General features: G+C 47.6%; 2 protein-coding genes and 1 non-coding gene across 5 annotated transcripts in view; 1 reads left to right on the forward strand and 2 right to left on the reverse strand.

Moving 5' to 3' along the window:
• Positions 1–7,610, reverse strand: part of Cpsf3 (cleavage and polyadenylation specific factor 3) — a 31,785-nt gene extending 24,175 nt beyond the window's left edge. Inside the window, 4 exon segments of the mRNA XM_038319988.2 lie at positions 215–343; positions 1,395–1,492; positions 2,941–3,004; positions 7,367–7,610. Coding sequence (XP_038175916.1) covers positions 215–343; positions 1,395–1,492; positions 2,941–3,004; positions 7,367–7,416 — 341 coding nt within the window. The 5' untranslated portion in view covers positions 7,417–7,610.
• Positions 5,384–5,512, reverse strand: LOC119808577. The gene has a single exon (XR_005284500.1). It is a non-coding gene; the product is annotated as a small nucleolar RNA SNORA21 (small nucleolar RNA).
• Positions 7,611–7,656: 46 nt separating the features above from the next.
• Itgb1bp1 (integrin subunit beta 1 binding protein 1) lies at positions 7,657–18,727 on the forward strand. 3 transcript variants are annotated; one of them, XM_038319991.1, is made up of 8 exons: positions 7,657–7,811; positions 9,632–9,725; positions 11,256–11,404; positions 13,223–13,301; positions 14,823–14,956; positions 17,147–17,239; positions 17,750–17,899; positions 18,331–18,727. In XM_038319991.1, the coding sequence occupies exons 3-8, from the start codon at positions 11,333–11,335 to the stop codon at positions 18,400–18,402; spliced, it is 600 nt and encodes a 199-aa protein (XP_038175919.1). In that variant the 5' UTR covers positions 7,657–7,811; positions 9,632–9,725; positions 11,256–11,332; the 3' UTR covers positions 18,403–18,727. The 3 variants fall into 3 exon arrangements, with proteins under 3 accessions (XP_038175919.1, XP_038175921.1, XP_038175918.1); XM_038319993.1 differs by having other exon boundaries at positions 11,302–11,404; positions 18,306–18,727; XM_038319990.1 differs by having other exon boundaries at positions 11,302–11,404.
• The last annotated feature ends 71 nt before the right edge of the window (positions 18,728–18,798 follow it).

Genomic DNA, 18,798 nt, shown 5'->3' on the forward strand with positions numbered 1-18,798 from the left:
GCCCCTTTGGATATCAGTGTGGCGATTTCTCAGAAAATTAGGAAACAACCTTCCTCAAGACCCAATAATACCACTTTTGAGTATATATCCAAAGGATGCTCAATTGTGCCACAAGGACATGTGCTCAACTATGTTCATAACAGCATTGTTTGTCATAGCCAAAACCTGGAAACAACTTAAATGCTCCTCGACCAAAGAATGGGTAAGGACTCACCTGACTTTGACGTAGTCTGAGAGGAGCCATCTGTAAATAGCCTTCGTGGCATGAGTCATAAATGTCCGTCCTTTGAAGCTTGTTTTCTGGAGGAACCAGGGCAGCGCCCCACAGTGATCCAAATGGAAGCTGACAAGGAAACAGGGTCGTGAGTGCTCTGGACACTAGAGGCTGGGACCCTAGCGAGGTTCTGCTCAGTGGACAAACGTGCACCAAGCACATAAGGGCGCTTCCAGGAAACCAAGCGGACGCTTGTCCGTTCTCTCCTTCTCCCACAGGGGTCTCAGCAGGTTTGGTAGCTAGTACTTCTACCTTCTGGGCCTTTTCGATACTCCCGCCCCCTCTATCAGTAATCAATTCGAGGGGGACAATGGAAACCAAATATACACTTGGCTGAATTTTAACAAACAACTTAGTGAAATAAAATTGAAACTTGTCACCATCTTTAAATGAAGTTCTTCAAGACAGAGTCTTGCTGTGCCGCCTGCACTGGCCTCAACCTCCCGGGTGCTGGCATTACAGGTGTGTGCCACCTATGTGCAGCTCTTACTGAGGGATGGGACAAGACAGCGAGGACAAGGAGCCCCGGGAGAGGACTTCCTCGGTGTCAGCTGAGAATGGCCACAGAGGACATGAGCTCTCCACCACCTCTGGCTGCACGGGACACACATCTCCCAGCCAGCGTCTCTAGCCTCACACAGTGGTGCTGGTTTAGACTTAGAGACCCACACTGTGTTTCCTAATAAAAAAATATTTGCTTTTGTTTCTTTCATTTTATTTTTGAGACAAGGTCCCACTATGCAGCTCTGACTGATGGAACTCAAGGGAAGATCAGGCTGGTCTCAAACTCACAGAGATCTGCCTGCCTCTGCCTCCAAGTGTTGGGACTAAAGGCCTATGCCACCACTCCCAGCTTATTAGAAAACAAAACAAACATCTGCTCAGCAAGATGGCTCAGAGAATACAGGTACTTGCCAATAAGCCTGACCACAGAGTTCAACCACCAGGACCCACAGTGGGAGGGGAAAAGCAGCTCCCACACATTGTCTTCTGATCTCCCCATGAACACTGTGGGAAGTGCATGCGCGCGCATGCAAACAAAACCCCACACCAAAACCTGGGAAGACTGACCTTCACAGAAACGCTTGAGAAGTGATGCTGTCAATAAAGGGAAACTTACTGACTGATTAGCAGGAGGTCGATCTCAGCGGGGTCGATGAGGTCAATGTAAGGAAGAGCATCCATTCCTTCCAGGCCAGGGTGGATCCCACAGTCCAGCTGAAGGAAGACAATCTCAGCTAACAGATCTCAAGCTGCTACACATCCCATGAAAACCCATGCAGCAGCAGAGACCACATTCAGAGGAGCCCAGTGAGTGTGCACTCAGACCTCGGTCTCATGAAAGACGAGGTTGTACCCAAAGCAGCTCTCATGTTTAAGACACAGCTCACAGTTAGCAGCACACAAGACAGCACTGGGGTTCACGATATAAATGAGTTCTTCTTCAAGCTCGTTGTTACCAAACGGTATTTCCAGACTGTAGGTGTGAAGTACTTCTCCCATTAGGGAGAGCATCAACACATTCCTACCAGCTGATGACTGGGGATTTACTCTATGGGGTTTTATTACCAAGTTAATAAATTCTTAAATAGCTGGGCAGTAGTGGCGCGTGCCTTTAATCCCAACACTCAGGAGACAGAGGCAGGCAGATCTCTGTGAGTTCGAGGCCAGCCTGGTCTAAAAGAGCTAGTTCCAGGACAGGCTCCAAAGCAACACAGAGACACCCTGTCTCAAAAAACCAAATAAATAATTAAATAAAATAAAACAAAAATAAATAAATCCTTAAATGAATGACTCAGGTGGGAGCTGCAGAGATAACTCAGTGGTTAGGAGCACTGGCTGCTCTTCCAGGGAAACCTGGTTCGACACCCAGCAACCACATGGTGCCTTACAACCAACCACAGCTCCATTTCCAGGGATCCACTGCCCTCTCTGGCCTCCACAGGCACCAGGCACACACACACAGTGCACAGATATCTGTATAGGCCAGACAGCCATTCAGGTAAATGATTTTTTTAAAACTAGTGACTCTAGGCACATATTGCTGTGTTTTGAAGACTGAGAGAAGTGTAACAAAGAAAGAGGGAAACAAAGGAACAAGGGCCAGTGCCCCACCTCTCTACTGGGACCTTAGAAACCAGGGCTCCTGAGCCCTTCACTTGCCAGGTAAGGAGACGGACCTGGCAGAGCACCAGACGGACTGAAGCCACTCGTGGGTGGTGAAAGCTGACATAATTCAGGGCACTTAAATCCTTGATGTCTTCCAAAGGGGTGGGGTCAGCAGGTTATCCGCACACCTTGGGAGCGGATAAGGACGTGGAAGAGACAATAGTCTGGCAGATCTAGTTGGCAGCTTTACAGTCTTACGAGGTATCTTTTTAGGTTACTTAATGCTTTTAGTTACTAAGCACAAGAGCGTTAGTTTTTCTCTCGCCACACAGTGTTGACTACATACACCATGCACACCTCTCGGCTGGTGCTACAGAGATACCTGGTCACCAGGACAGACCTAACAGACAGTTCAGAAGAGCTGCGCTGTGTTCTTGACTGAACAGTGATCACCAGGCTAGGGTATGATTCAGGGGTAGATCATGTCCTTGACATTCACAAGGCCCCAAGTTCAATTTCCAGTACCAAACAGCAATGATACCACCAATAATACTTACCATGATTTTTCTCCCTTTGAACTCCAAAATAATGCATGATCTTCCCACTTCTTGCCCAGCGCCACTGCAAACATTCAAAGGGAAAAATAAAATGATTAAAAAGCAATTAAAGCAGTCCAAAGCTGCGTTTGGAGGCACATGCCTACCAAACCAGCACTAAGAAGCTACAGCGAGTAAATCAGTACTCAGTAAGCCTATCTCACTCCACCCCAGTAACACTCAACACAGTAAGTTAAAACTCTTTCACGACGTAAACAGTCCTCGGGCGATGGCAGTGGTCATTTAAACGTCTGAGACAGACGGCAGGTGCAGAGCTCAAACAGAGGATGAGTGCTGGGGTCCTTGGGAGCTGAGGGACGTTTAGGATGTAAATGAGCAGTCACACAACACTTCAACAACAACCATTCCACATACACCAAGTCACAGCCTGTCATCCTGAGATCACTGTACCAAGCAGCCTGGTCAGTCACCCATGGTTTCAGACCTTTCTCGCACATCTTAAGCTAAACATAACTGCTTCTTGGTTATCTTTTCCCAAAAATCTCTTTTCCCAAAAATCTAGCTCACAATTTACTCAGTGCTCTCACGCAAGGTACTAACTGCCCAGAAGAGGTGTGCGTCTGATACCATGAGGTAATCAGACCTCAAAAACTTTGTGGTCTCGCAGTAAACAGGTATGAGATGGACCCATGCATACCTGTCCATGCTGGGCTAGCCATGGATTAAGAGACGAAGAAATGATGGTGGAACTTTCCTGAAATCTTAGCACTTAGGAGGTAGACAGAGGATCAAGCTGTTTGATGGGCAGAGCTCTGTAAAGCTGAGGCCAGCCTGGTCTAGCGAGAGTTCCAGGACAGCCAGGGATACACAGGGAGCCTCTATCGCAAATTTAAAAATGAATAAGCGCCATGCTCATTTTTTGGTTCCCAGTTTAATCTCCTGGGTTTTTATCCAGAGGAATTCCCATTTCATTCCTAAGCCAGCTTCCCCAGAGCTGTCCCTCTGCATTCCCTCCCTTCCCATCCACTCCACTCACCAGCTGCTCCCAGCTGCTGAGAGCAAGCAGCTCTACTTAATTTAACTGGTCCCCTTGGCAGCTACTAGCTCCCTTGTTTAAGGGTTCCTTCAAGCACTTCCCATCTTCTCCAACTCTACACTCCAGTTTGTCTTGCTGGCTTTCCCATTTCCCCCCACTGATCTGCCTTGACTCTCTCTAGCCTCTGAAGTCTCTCCTGGGACCTCTTCCCAGCTTCATGGTCCTTACATGTCTGACATGTTGATGACTTCAGAGGTTCTATCTACAGCCCAGACTGTTCTGAATTCTAGACCTCTGACACATACACCTGACATTTAAGCCTCTTTACTGGGGTATCTGCCAGGTACTGCATGTTCAGTATGCCAGGCTAGTTTTTACACACTCCTGGACTGGCTCCTTGAGATCAGCTGGGTCTCAGCTCAGGCTTCATCTTCTCAGACCCTTTCTTGACTGCCTACTCTAATGCATCCTTTACTGCAAGCCTCAATCTGCCATCCCACCTCACTGCAGTGCAACACAGATATTTATGGTGTAGTTCGCATATTACAACGGCAGCGCTATTAAGATTCACATCTGTCTTGCCCACTGATGTACTGCTATGGGGTCTGAAATGTTTGCCAAACTCCTGTATCAGAAGCCTTAGAACTGCTAAGTGAAAGAAACCAAGCACAAAGGGCTCATCTTGTATGATTCTATTTGTATGAAATGCCTCAAAAAGGCAAATGCAGAGAAGGAAAATAGATTGATGGGTGTTGAGGGCTAGGAAGGGTGGGAGAAATGAGCATGATTCCTAATGGGCTTTAAAAAGGGGGGAGGGTGATGAAAATGTTCTGGAATTAGATACCGCAGTTGTAATAAAGGTTATAAAATTCCTCTGATACACTAAATATCACTGAAGCTGATCTTGATGGCACATCCTGTCATTCCAACATCTGGATGACTGAGGAAGGAGAATGGTTGTGAGTTCATTCCAGACCAGTGTAGGTTACACAGCGAGACCCCATGTCAAAACAAAGCCCATGCCCCAAAGCACACAAACGCGCACAGAACTGCTTGGCTTTAAGCTGGACCGTGAGTTGCACCTTTACAGCTTCTGCAAACAACAGAACCAGCTTTCTTTCCCAGCTGCACCGTCTGTCCTCTTGCCCTAGCTACTCCAGTAAGGAGTCTGGAATGTACCCTCTGTGCTTCATGACTGTCCCTGCAGACAACACCTGAGCAGTTACAAAATCCTCAAGACTTTACTTCATCTCTGGAAACCCGATTCTTCCTCCCTCATCACCCCCCCCCCTTTACTGGCTACGAGTAACTTGTCACCCAGAACTGGACCAGTTTAATGACATCCAACCAGAGTTTCTTCACTTAATCCATCTTTCCAGTCACAGTAGAGTTGGTTTTTGCTTTTTTTCTTGTCACAGTGATGATTGAAGCAAATAACATATGTGGCCACTTCATCCAAAAGTGGTATTTTTACTATCCCTTCTTGATGGCACAGTGGGTCACTAGCAAAAGGCCCATGGGTGCTTCTAAAGGGGGTAGGGGAAGTAGTCACTTTCTTAATGTAATTCCCACTGCATTATAAAGTTGCTTCAAATCTCTTGTATACTATTTCTATTGTATACAAATCTCTTGGCTAGGGGGCTGGAGAGATGCCTCAGAGGTTAAGATCACTGGCTGCTCTTCCAGAGGTCCTGAGTTCAATTCCCAGCAACCACATGGTGGCTCACAACCATCTGTAATAAAATCTGGTGCCCTCTTCTGGCCTGCAGGCATATATGCAGACAGAACACTGTATAAAAAAATAAATTAATTAAAAAAAAACCTCACAAATCTCTTGTCTACTATAACTGGTGTGATACTCTTAGAATCTCCACTAGGTCCTTCCTAAGGTGGTACCTGACAGCCTGCCCCAAGTCATCTGCTGTTAACCACAACTAGAGGAACTTGGCCATGAGCTGGGACTACACTCATGTTCCCCTGGAACACTCTGGCTTCTACACTGCCTTTAATTTCTACAAATTCTTTAACACTCGGGTTGTACATCAATTCCATTTCCAGAGTGCATGAGATATCCTTGCCTCAATCTCAGGAAGTCCCATTTGCAGCCTTTCTGACCCTCAACACGATGCCTCTCCATACCCTTGTAACACATGTGAAAGGAGCATTATTTACTGAGCACAGCCCATGAGCTCTTCCCCTCACAATGAATGCTGTTTACACGTGAGGAAGTGGCTTCATGAAGGCTACTTCCCTATTAAATAGAATGACTGGGTTTCAGGTCTGACTCCAAGGTAGCCGGCTCCTGCTTTTACAAACTTATTCCAGCACTACCACCACCACCACCACCACCCCCCCACACACTTTGCTCTACAATTTAACCAAAGGAGTGACATCAATGAACTCACCCTGTGCCTGGTGAGGTATCTGATACTTGATTAGTGTATATAGGGGGATGGCAGGGACACTTGCGTACAATCATTGGTAAGTGCTCAGTAAATTTTTGTTTTGTTTTGTTTTTTTTTTTTTTTTTTTGGTTTGTTTTGCTTTTTTGAGACAGGGTTTCTCTGTGTAGCTTTGGAGCCTGTCCTCGAACTGGCTCTGTAGATCAGGCTCGAACTCACATTGATCCACCTGCCTTGGCCTCCTGAGTACTGGAATTAAAGGCTTGCGCCACCACCGCCCAGCTTCAGTAAATCTCACCGAATGAACGGATAAAGGATCTAGTTTCTCTCTTTTGAAAAGTGTACACATTCACGTGGCGCTAGCTAGTATCTAAAACTGAACGATAATCGTGTGTGGAGTCAAATCGCTCCTCTGCACCAGTATGTTCTTGACCTTTCCAGGCGTGAGGCAATTCTCTGTCAGCAGTCCAGAACGCTGAAAGCCCTTTCCACTAAAACCAGACTTTTACGGTAATGGAGCGCTCACTTTCCCTCCGTGACAACTCTGCTTTCTCCTCTGCATTTTCCTCCCGCCTTCTGCTCAGGTCTGAGGACTGAATGCACACACTCACAAACCACGTCTTTATTACCCCGGCCATCTGAGCGCACGTGGGGTCTGGAGATCATTAGACAGACGCAGGTCTCTCTCGCACTGCCCTCCTCTACCTGTCGGTTCCCTGTGCGAGATCCAGGCTTGTGCTAATTGGCAACCCCTTCTCTATGAAAGCGCCCAACAACCTGGTTTTTCTTTTCTTTTTTTTCCAACTCCGACAAACCCTCCCCTGGTACTGAAGGAAACGTAAAATGACATTCAACCTAGCAAGCCCCTCGATCAACATTCTCCAAACCCCGTGAGCCTGGGAGGCCGGGCCCGCAGCTGCCTCCGCGGCGACCCCTCCTGGCTCTCCCACATCCGGGGGCTTCGCTCCCTCGCTAGCTCGTCCCTTACAGGGGTCGGATCAGCAGCTGGTCGCTCTCCTCTGCAGGAATCGCGGACATCCTGGCAGTCTCAGGAGCAGCGTGGACCAGGAACCCGTTGCCGCAGTCTCTAAACTGAAAACTCAGCCACGGCGAACCAAGGGAAGAAAAACCCCCGACCACCAACACACAACTTCCGGCGCGCTCTTGTGCCCAGAGCTGGGCTCGTCCCGTCAACTTCCGGTCGGAGACCGCGGTTCCGCAGGTTCCCCTTTCCGCGCCTTTAGGAACTGGAGGCGGTACCTAAGGATTGCGCCTGCGCAGAACTGGGGCGTGGCCTGGCGGACCGGGGCAGGAGAAGTGGCAAAGCCGGAGCTGGATTCCGAACTGGAGGAGCCGCCGGGCGGGCCGCCACTGCTGAACCATCCCACACCCCGCGAGGCGCGGGAGGCCCGGGGACGAGCCCAGGCGGAGAGGTGAGAACCGGGCCGGGAGGCGCGGGTGGATGGGGTGGGGTCCCCCGGAGCCCGCCGTCCCCACTCCACATCCCGAGGCAGAGACACCGACTGAGGGCAAAGCGGGAGAAGGAAGAGGAGCCTCGGTGCCCGGGTCAGGGAGGGACCCGCGTTCCCGTGACAAGTCCGCCGCCCGCCTCCCCCGAGGACCAGGCTCAGCGAGGGCCCTGAGCCTCCCTTTCACTGCTGCTGCACCCCAACACTGGGGTTGGAGTTGGCTGTCTCCATCCTCACTTGTGCGAGGCGTGTGTGCAGAGAGCTTTGGAAGCCTGCTCGTGCCTGGGGCCCCAAGTTAACTTTGTGATGTGGGGCGAGTTATTGCATCTCTGGCTCGGCTGCCTCCTGTGTACGCAGCTGGGCGTTCCCCCTACGCCGGAGGCACAGATGACCCGGGGGGGACCCCGGCTGCTCCTCCTGGGCGGGAGGGAGGGCTAGCAGTTTCTGGAGCGTGCGTTTGGCGATGCTGGATGGTTAGTACTGGTTGTGTTTTGGATATCACCTCCCTAGTCAATTCTCAGAACCCTCCGCTAGCCTATCTATCCACCCAGAACAACCCCAGCCCCGCCTTGGACTAGTTCGTTGAGGGTGAGAGTTTTCAGTAGTAGGATGACATTTTTTAATGCGGTGATCCGATGGACATTCAAGCTGTTGGTCCCTTAGTCCAACCTGGACGTCCAAGGAAAAAGCTTTCTTAGAAGAGGCCTGAAGTAAGTTGTGAGAGGCAAGTAGCTGCCAGGAGTCTTATAAAATAAGTTCTGTGGGAGGAAAGGTTGGAGCACAGCCTAAGAGCACATGGGGAGCACAGTGTCCCTGAGAACCAAGGTGGCTTCGCGTTCCTGAGGGATGAAGTGAGTGTGTAGCAGCTTGTGGAAGACGAGCTTAAGAGGGGGTGGAGAGCCTTGAGTGTCTCTCCAGAGAGATCTGACCTTCTTTAGTCCGTTAATGTGAGGAGCCAGTGGATGCTTTCCTGCAGGCTCTCTGACATGTATTTGAAGAAAGTCTTTGTCATTCATTTGGCTAAAATGTGGGGACAGTCAAGTCCTGTAGGACACGATCATTTATCCCAAGAGCTGGCTCAGTGGTTACCAGCCTCTACTGCTCTTGCTGAGTTCTAAGCACCCATGTCCAGTGGCTTAACATCAGCTCCAGGGGGACCCTACTCCTACGCAGTTGTTTTTGTTTTTAAGGTAAAGACTTATTATCCACAAAGTATCTTTGTGGGTTCCTTAAATGTGTCAGATTGTGTGCTTGGGCATTTTCTATAGATTGAAGAGTCATCACCTTCATATTGCAAAGAATGCCATTAATCCAGCAAAGATGTGGGGCTGGTTACAGAGCCGAGGCAGAGGTGGGACGGGTGTGCTTAATTGGATGTGGGGGCTGAAGAGCAAGAAGGGACTGCTGATTTTCTGGCTTCTATCAGCGATGGCTTAATTGCCTGAGTAGGAGAGACGAGGGAGGATCATGTCTGGAGGGAGGGTGGGATGCTCAGTCTTTAATAGTTTTGCATTTGGTGAACCTGTTTAACACCCAGCTGACACAGCATCCCCAGGCTCATTTTTATATGTGAATAACTTAGAACCAAGAATAATTTGCTTAAGTACATGCATCCAGAATAGCAGTAGATACCAAAGACTAACCCATAATCTTTCCCCCTCGATTTCCGGGATTGATGCTGGGAAGCAGTTTTCGTGATATCCAACTCATTGCCAAGGGTTTGTGGGTACACTTCAGGATTCTACTAACAATAGAACCCACTACCTGTTTCCTCCCTCTGCCAGGTCCGCTGTTTGGCCTGGAAGGGACTGGGCGCACCAGGGGAAGGGGAGCTGCTGTACAAAAAGCTGTGTGCAGGACCTTGGAGAACAACACCAAGTAAGTGTTTGGTTCTGGTAAAACATGATCTATTGAGATCAGTTTGGGGTAAAATGTATTAGGATTGTCTTACTTAAAAATTCTGAGTTGAAAATCGGGTCAGGACTCCCTCATCTATAAAATGTAGACTGTACCCCACCTTCCTTAAGCTCCTGCTTTTTCTGGGTGCGGGGAGGTGAGGAGCTGACACTTAGGAGTGCTTTTTATGTTGGATTTTTACTTAAAGGCCTTTCTCTATGAAAAGAAAAAGGCACATTTCAGGCATGAAATGTAGTCCTTGCCTGTTACCCCAGCCCTTGGGAAGCTCCGACAAGAGGATCATGAGTTTAAGTTTAGCCTGGGCTACACAGCAAGATTCTGTCTCAAGGGGCGTGTTGGTGCATGCCTATAATCTCAACATCCTAGAGGCAGAGGTGGAAGAATCAGGAGTTCGGGGTCATCCTAGGTCATACATTGAGTTCAAGGCCAGCTTGGCCTGAGAGACCCTGTCTCAAAAGTACTAGGTGTGTGAGTGTGTGTGTGTGTGTGTGTGTGTGTGTGAATGTTGGCACAGTCTTCATTTAGGGTGTGCAGATGCTTTCAGCTCTTACCCTGCCACTCTTCCAAGTACCTGAGGTCACTGGATCTCAGTATCTTGGTTGATAATGTGTCATAAATTTTATTTTCGTCATTCTGAATCAGCTGAAAAGTAAGGCATCTATCCGGATCTTTGAGAACTGGGTGACGTGTGTTCGTCTGAGAAAAAAGTACTTCTCAGCTATGACTGCTGAAGGGTTTTTTGTTTGTTCACTTTTTGTAATATTTTTAAATAATTACTTGTTTTTATGTGTATTAGTGTTTTGCCTGCAATGTATGTATATGAACTACATGTGTGCCTGGTGCCCGAGGCCAGAAAAAGGCATTGGATTCCCTGGAACTGGAGTTGTGGACTGTTGTGAGCTGCCGTGTGGGTGCTGGGAGCTGAACTCGGCAACTGCTCTTCACTGTTGAGCCAACTCTGCTACCCTGGTTTTTTGTAAATTTTATGTATGCATATATGTATATATTAAATGTGTATGTGTCCTTTGTGTGTATACGCAATAGGTATGCAGTTACATCAGAGACCAGAAAGTACACTGGTTCCTCCGGAGCTAGGACTGCGGTGGTTTTGAGCCACCTGAGGTCAGTGCTGGGAACCTCTAGCAGAGTGGCAGGCGCTCTAACTCTCCTGCCTTCTGTAAGTCTTCAAGGGAGCAATAGGGAGTGAGCCAGGTTCTCACACATTGCTGGGCAAGTGCTGAACCACACAGCCACATTCCCAGAGCAGCACCCAAGGGCCTGGAAAGGCTGATGGTTTCTGTCTGTGCTCTGCGGAACATGGTCTGCTGCTGATTTTCCTTCTTTTTGCTTTTTTTTTGTTTTGGAAATCCGATCTATGTAGCCCTGGCTGGCCTATAACTCACTGTATAGACCAGGCTGGCCTCAAACTCTGAGATCTGCCTGCCTCTGCCTCCCGAGTGCTGGAATTGAAGGCGTGCGCTTCCACCGCAGCTGATGTTGCCTTCCTTGACAACGCTGGAAACACTTCTTCCTCCAGGCATCATCTTGGGATCAAGCTATGGTGAAAGATGTTCCGAAAAGGCAAGAAGCGGCACAGCAGCAGCAGTTCCCAGAGCAGTGAAATCAGCACGAAGAGCAAGGTTAGAGAAAAGGGCGGGTCAGAGGCACAGAGCGCTAAGGGCCGCACTCCTAATTAGCTCTGGGCAGTGCTGGCCATGCCAGGACCGAGTCATCACCTTACCTGACATTCTGTGTTTGCTCAAACTTTATTATTTTGGTAATTTTCTGAAATTCTTAAATTCATTCAACTAAATGGGACTAAAGCTATGTGTGGTGTCATTAAAACTCACTGATTTAACATTTTTTTTTAAAAAAATACTTTTTAAACTTTTTGTTTGAGAGATTGAGGTGAGTGTGTGCCTCAGCACACATGTGGAAGTCAGAGGAACAATTGGCAGGAGTTAGATCTAGGCTTCTGTCCCAGTTAGGGTTTCTATTGCTGTGAAGAGACACCATGACCATGGCAACTCTTATAAAGGAAAACATTTAATTGGGTTCAGAGGTTTAGTCCATTATCATGGCATGGAGCATGGTGGCATGCAGGCAGACAGACATGGTGCTGGAGAAAGAGCTGAGAATTTACATCTTTGCTCTGCAGGCAACAGGAAGTGAACTGTGTGCTGATTGTAGCTTGAGCATAGAAGACCGCAAAGCCCGCCTCCACAGTGACACACTTCCTCCAACAAGGCCACATCTCCTAACAGTGCCCCTCCCTATGGGCCAAGCATTCAAACACATGTATCTGTGGGGGGCATTTCTGTTCGTATCACAGCTTCTACCATGTAGGGATTGAACTCAGGTTGTCAGACTTGGGCAACAAGTGCCCTTACCTCAGTGACCTGCATGCAGCCTCTTTTCTACTCCTCCTCCTGCAGATAGGGTCCCAGGTAGCTCAGGCTAGCCTCAAACTCACAGCAAGGAGCCCTGCAGCATAACCTTCCTCTCCTGATCCTCCCCTCCCATGTGCAGGAATTACATGCATGGGCCAAAATGCCTGACTCTATACTTTTTATTTAATTATTTTTTCAAGATTTACTTTTAGTTATCTGTGTATAAATGGGGAGTTATATGCAGGGGAGTGTGGCTGCCTACAAAGTCTAAAAGAAGGCACTGGAACCCAGAGACTGGAGCAATGGTTCTGAGTTGCTGTGGGTGTTGGGAACTGAACTCAGGTCCTCTAGAAAAGCTGTACCATTTCAGCAGCTCATAAAATATTATCTTTAAAAGATAGGAATTGTAGGCACTGAGGGGTGAGATCTCCCGGAGTCTAGGGTTTATTGTACGCTTAACAGCCTTTCACAGCAAGCTCGGTTAGGTCCTATGGACCAGAGACTGAAGGCTGCCTGGCAGTACCAATTTATGGAACACGCACCTCATCAGGCTTTCCCAGAGCGCGTGTCTAAAGACACGGCGACACCAACAGTGAGTCCGGTAGAACCAAGCATGTCGTTTTGTTGTTCTGTTTACATCTACAGCCATGCTGTCTGACAACCGTGAGCCTGCTGCTGCCGGAAACTAGGGGGATACTTACAGAGGACCAGATTAGGAATGGGGAGATTCAGTTTCCTCTCAGTGCCGGACAGGGACGTTGCTCGCCGGCTGGCTTTCTACACAGGGGTTCTTTTGAGGTTCCATGGAAATAACAGGACAGCAAAGGCTCCGAATATAAGGCAGAGTCAGGGAGGGGAGCTAGTGGCTGAGCCCTAGACTGAAGGTGCTGACCACACGTGTATCTGGTGTCACGTGGTTCCCAGAACAGTCATGTGTCATGTGTTGCTGTGGAAAATGTCTTCAGCTGCAGTCAGTCTGCTTGAATACTTGACCAGATATTGTGTCAGCTCAGCTTAATAAGAACTCTGCATCAGAGAAGACATACGTCTTACTGTGTTTCTTCTCAGTCTGTGGATTCCAGCCTCGGGGGTCTTTCGAGATCCAGCACTGTCGCCAGCCTTGATACGGACTCCACCAAAAGCTCAGGTATGAGGGCCGGGTGATCTGGTGGCTGACCTTGTGTTTATTCTCATGGCTCTGTGTGTCAGAGCTAGGTCTCCGTTACTGGTTTTTCTCCCTGTCCTTTGCCACTTCTGGGCAGTTTAGACTTGGTGAGACAGAGGAAGGGCTGAGTGGTAGGAGCTTGCCAAAGGTACACAAAGTGTCCTCAGTGGGTCTGAGAGCAAGCATTTGAAAGCATCTGGGGCAAGGACTTAGCAGTTTCAAAACCACCTTTTGATAGGTAGCAAGGACTGAATTATACTTGGTCTTAAATGGTTTGGGGGATTGGTCAGGTGTTAGTGGCGAAGGGTTTAGGATCCATTAACTTCAAGGGCTGCCTCTAGAGACCCTCACTGAGATGACAGCTGACACAGGCAAATGAGGCCATGTGTCCCAGACACAGCCGCCTGAAATTGGTAGCACCTTAGAAATTAAGAGACTCCTAATGGAGCTCTATACATAGCTGGTAATTGGAATACAGTGCATTCGTTCTCACTGCACCTAAACTAACGCTGTCACATAGAAGTCATTATCTTGACCTCTGGGTGTCAAAGGTTGGCATCGTTTCCATACACAAACAGAGTAAACATAATTGCACTGCACTTCCTTAGCATTGGAGGTGTCACAAGTGGTGTGTGGGAGTTTCCGAACTAGCTAGAGTTTGTTGCCATCTGTTATGGGACTTCTGACATTATATAGATCTGAAGGATAGAGCAGGTGTCCTGAATCATGAAATAAAGTAGAAGGAACCCAAAGTAGTAGTTATATATTATAAAGGTAGCATATCCTATCTAGTTGACTTTTAAAATTTTGCTTATTTTGAAACGAAGGTTATCAGGATTTATTTGCCCCATTCATTGAGGCTTTTATATGTCAGTCGATCGCTGAGGAAAGTGTTAATTAAATGTTAAGTTCCTCCCTATTATACCAAGAAATCTTCCATTTAGAAACTAGTAGCTAAGAAGCTGGGTGCAGAAGCAGGCATGGAAGTGCCCACCTTTAATCCTAGTGCTTAGAGGCAGGTGAATCTCTATGAGTTTGAAGGCAGCTTGTTCTACATAGTAAGTCCCAGGCTAGCCAGAGCTAGATGGTTAAGACCCTGCTTCGAAAGCCAGTTTTAAAAAAAAATCAAACAAAAAGCTAACTTGGTGGTGGAGTACGCCTTTAATCCCAGCACTCTGAGAGGCTGGGACAGGCAGCTCTTTGTGCTTCTGAGCCATCCTGGTAAACAGAGTGAGTTTGTTTCAAAATTAGTTTGTTTGAAACGGGCCAGGGATGGCTCAGAGGCTAAGAGCACTGGCTGCTCTTGCAGAGGGCCCTGGTTTGGTTCCCAGGTACCATATGGCAGCTTACAACCGTTCCCCTTTTCTGGCCTTTGCAGGCATTGCATTGCATTTATGTAGATACAGGTAAAGCACCTGCACAAGTAAAATCAAAAGAAATCTTGTAAAAAGAGAAAACTTTCTGTGAAGTAGGCACTGTTGTCCGTGTCTATTATAATCTTAGGACAAAGCAACAGTTTAGACACGTGCGCCGAGTTTCGAATAAAGTACGTTGGTGCCATCGAGAAACTGGACCTGTCTCAGGGGAAGAGTCTCCAAGGACCACTAGACCTGATAAATTACATAGATGTCGCCCAGGTGAGTGACAGAACAGAACCCGACTCCAATGGAAGCCTCTGGCTGTGATGGTGCTGAACTTACGGAGTTGAAGGAGAATGTTTCCCTTGGGTCCACTGCAGGGGGCTCACCATCTGTGGCTGAAGCCTAGAGCTCATCCTGGGGCAAGGTGCCCTAGAGATGGAGCCTCATGGGGGAAATCTTTACCCAGGCATAAAACATTTACGTTATCTGTTTTACCTGGCTCCTGGTTTACTGAAGAACTGATTGTGCTCACTGCTTAGATGATAGATTCTTCTAAAACAATCTGTCAAAGCCTTCCTCTACTGAAATGGTTTCACCGCTTTAAAAACTCATGACATGGACCAAAAATATCTTTTCTTTAGTTGTTATTGTTTTGTTTTGTTTTGTTTTTTTCCAGACAGTTACTCTCTGTAGTTCTGGCTGTCCTGGAACTCTAGATCAGGCGGGCCTTGAACTCAGAGATCCAACTGCCTCTGCCTCCTGAATGCTGGGATTAAAGGTGTGCACTACTAAGCCCAGCATGTGTCTCATTTTTTATAGTCCATTTCCACACAAATTAAGGTGAGAGGGGCTTCAAAAATGTACTCAGGTCAGGAAAATAAAAATACAAAAAATAATTATCATAGGGCTGGAGAGGTAGCTTGGTGGTTAAAAGCTCTGGCTGCTCCCGCAGAGGTCCCAGGTTCTGTTCCAGGACCAAGATGGCACTCACAGCCACCTGTAACTACAGCTCCAGAGGACCAACCCTCTCTTCCGGCTTCCCCAGGTACTGCATGCTCATGGCACACATACATACATGCAGGCAAAACACCCACATACAATGATAGATACATAAATAGATATCTTGTAATTATATATATATTTATATTTATATCTTACAAAATTCTACATGTAGCAAAATTAAGGTAGCACCATACTGTTTATAAAATAAAATTATGCTGGGCAGTGGTAGCGCACACCTTTAATCCCAACACTTGGAAGGCAGAGGCAGGTGGATCTCTGTGAGTTCAAGGCCATCATGGTTTGTATAGGCAGAGCCCCAGAACATCCAGGACAACACAGAGAACCCAAAGTCTCTTAGTCATAGAGACTGGGCGTACTGACTCCTATCTTTATGGCCATAAAGAAAGGTACTTACAAGGAAAGATGGTCAATCTAATTTGCAATTTAGCAGAACTTTTGATAGAGCCTGTTCTTATCACTGCATAAGACTTGGAATATGGTCATTCAAACAGCCTTAGTGATAAGTACTCTGTTATACGAAAGATGTTCAAAATTATATTCGCGCTCCCTCCAGTCTGTAAGAATGGCCAAATTGCTCATCCACTGCAGAGCTTTTATTTGATAAAACGCCATTATTGACAGCAGCATTATTTTGAGTCTGAGATCTGTGAGATGATTGGCAAGGCATTACAGATACTCAGAGGGCCAGGAATTGAGGCATCTGGCCATGGCTCAATTACTGTAATTCATCAATTCCACAAAAGCATTTGCAATGCAGAACACCTATTATCTGCCAGTAATATCTTCTTGAGAGAAGACAAATTAGGCAGTATTCTTAGGTAGATGAGGCCGGCTGATGGGTTTCTGAAGAGCTTATCCTGCTGATAGATGACTTTCTAAGCTTTGTTAACTCATCAACAGCTTGTCACCTGGAGCCCTGGGAGCCTTAGCTAGCAAGATGTATCTCAGCAGTCAGAAAACACCATGAGAAAGATGGCCCCTGCTACCCAACTTCCTCCTCACTCCTTGTGCTGACATGAAGATGAGCTTTGAGGATGTGTAAATCTAAATACTGTAAATGTTGCTTGTTTTGAGACAAGGCACACACACAGTCCTGGCTGTCCTGAAACTATGAACCAGGCTGGCCTTGAACTTACAAAATCCTCTTACCTCTGCCTCCCGAGTGCTGGGACTAAAAGCTTGTGCCAACATTCCTGGTTTAATAGTGTAAGTATTTTAATGTCACCAGGATCTGTGGCTAGGATCTCCATTTTTCATTAGGGTTTACATCACAAAGGACAGAACAATACAGAGAGGATCGATCTGAATTTGGGAGAAATGCTTGTGTAGACAGAACTCTAAAGGGCCCAAGGCTGTGACAACCAGAGACCAGAAGCAACTAATCGAACTTGAGGGGACTGTGTCATTTTAATGTGTGTGCTGTGATTTATTTCCACTCTGCAGCAAGATGGAAAGTTGCCTTTTGTTCCCCTGGAGGAGGAGTTTATTCTGGGCGTTTCCAAGTATGGCATAAAAGTCTCAACCTCGGATCAGCATGTAAGTGCAGCGCTTGTTCTAGGGAATCGGGAGCCCTAGCCTTTCAGGGTGCACTTGGACCTGGGTCTCCCGGGTCCTGGGTGGTTGCTGGTGTTATCTGCCCATTCCTTAGGGACAGCAGGGGCTTCTTTTATATTTCCCACATATGTGCGTGTCATGTAGGGACCCATGTCATTTCCCACCCAGTGTGTGTCATGTAGGGACCCATGTCATTTGAAAGTAGCTGTTGGTTGACGTGGAGGCCAGGCAGAGGTGAGGACAGTATAGATGACCTTGTTCCTATTTCTCTGGGTTTAAACAGGAAAATGTGATCCCGAGAGCAAGCCACCCCATAACTAGGCATACCAGTGTCCCTTGGGCTGGGAAGCTGTGTAGTTCTTTGTCCCAGATCCACAGACCCATCTTTTCAAACCTCCTAGTGCACTTTGCATGGGGAAAACGTGTTTTCTGAGAACTGCGAAACACTGGCAGCCACGTCCTAGCTTTCTGAAGGTCTTGTGATTTCCACAGGGTGTTCTGCATAGGCACGCCCTGTATTTAATCATCCGGATGGTGTGCTACGATGATGGCCTGGGAGCCGGGAAGAGCTTGCTGGCACTCAAGACCACAGATGCAAGCAATGAAGAATACAGCCTATGGGTTTACCAGTGTAACAGCCTGGTGAGACGTCTTGATTTGTTCTTGTTCAGCAGGTGACACGGTGATTGTGACTCTCCCGCAGCTTTCAAAGGTTCTCCCAAGTGGTCATCAGCAAGCAGAAGGAGTAAACCTTGGGTCAGCAGCTACTCAGGCTGGGTACTGCTCCTGCCGGGCTGGGTCAGGGCTCCCTCCACTCCTGAGACGCCGTCATCTCAGGCTCAGGGCTTAGTAGTAGCCATTTCTGTCTGCCATCTCAGGAATTTTGACGGGCTGGGCAAGTGCTGCTGATGTATAGATTTCGGGGGAAGTAATGAGGTATTCGGGAAAGTCAGGTAGTTTCCGGAGAGATGTATCATCTCTGTTCTCACTCTGTCTTTTTGTCCATTTCCTTGAGAATCCTGTGCACTTTTTTTGATCATATTTGCAGCAGTGTGTCTCTTCGTACAATGCAGGAGCAAGCCCAAGCAATCTGCAAGGTCTTATCCACAGCCTTTGACTCTGTGTTGACATCTGACAAGTCCTGACCTTGGCAGTCCCATGGAAACTGGCCCATCCGAGAGCTCACCTGGTCCTGCATCTTTCTGCTTTGGATCTGCAGTGGTGACCTAGAGACCCAGCGTTCTAAAGAAAGTGTAACGTGTGAAATATCAGTGGCCATTCCAAGGTGTCACTAAGAGTAGGATAACTTCCAATAAATTACCTACTTTCTGAGCTAAAAAGAAACCTTGGGGCTGGACAGATGGCTCAGGAGTTAAGAGCACTTGCAGAGGACTTGGGTTCAGTTCCCAGCACCCACAAGGTGGCTCAAGACTGCCTGTAACTCCAGTTCTAAGAGAGCTGACTTCCCCTTCTGGCTTCCTCAGGTACCGGGCATACATGTGGTGTACAATACATACATGCAGCCAGCCATACATATATAT

The sequence above is a fragment of the Arvicola amphibius genome, chromosome 2 (assembly GCF_903992535.2).
Source record: "Arvicola amphibius chromosome 2, mArvAmp1.2, whole genome shotgun sequence".
NCBI lineage: Eukaryota > Metazoa > Chordata > Mammalia > Rodentia > Cricetidae > Arvicola > Arvicola amphibius.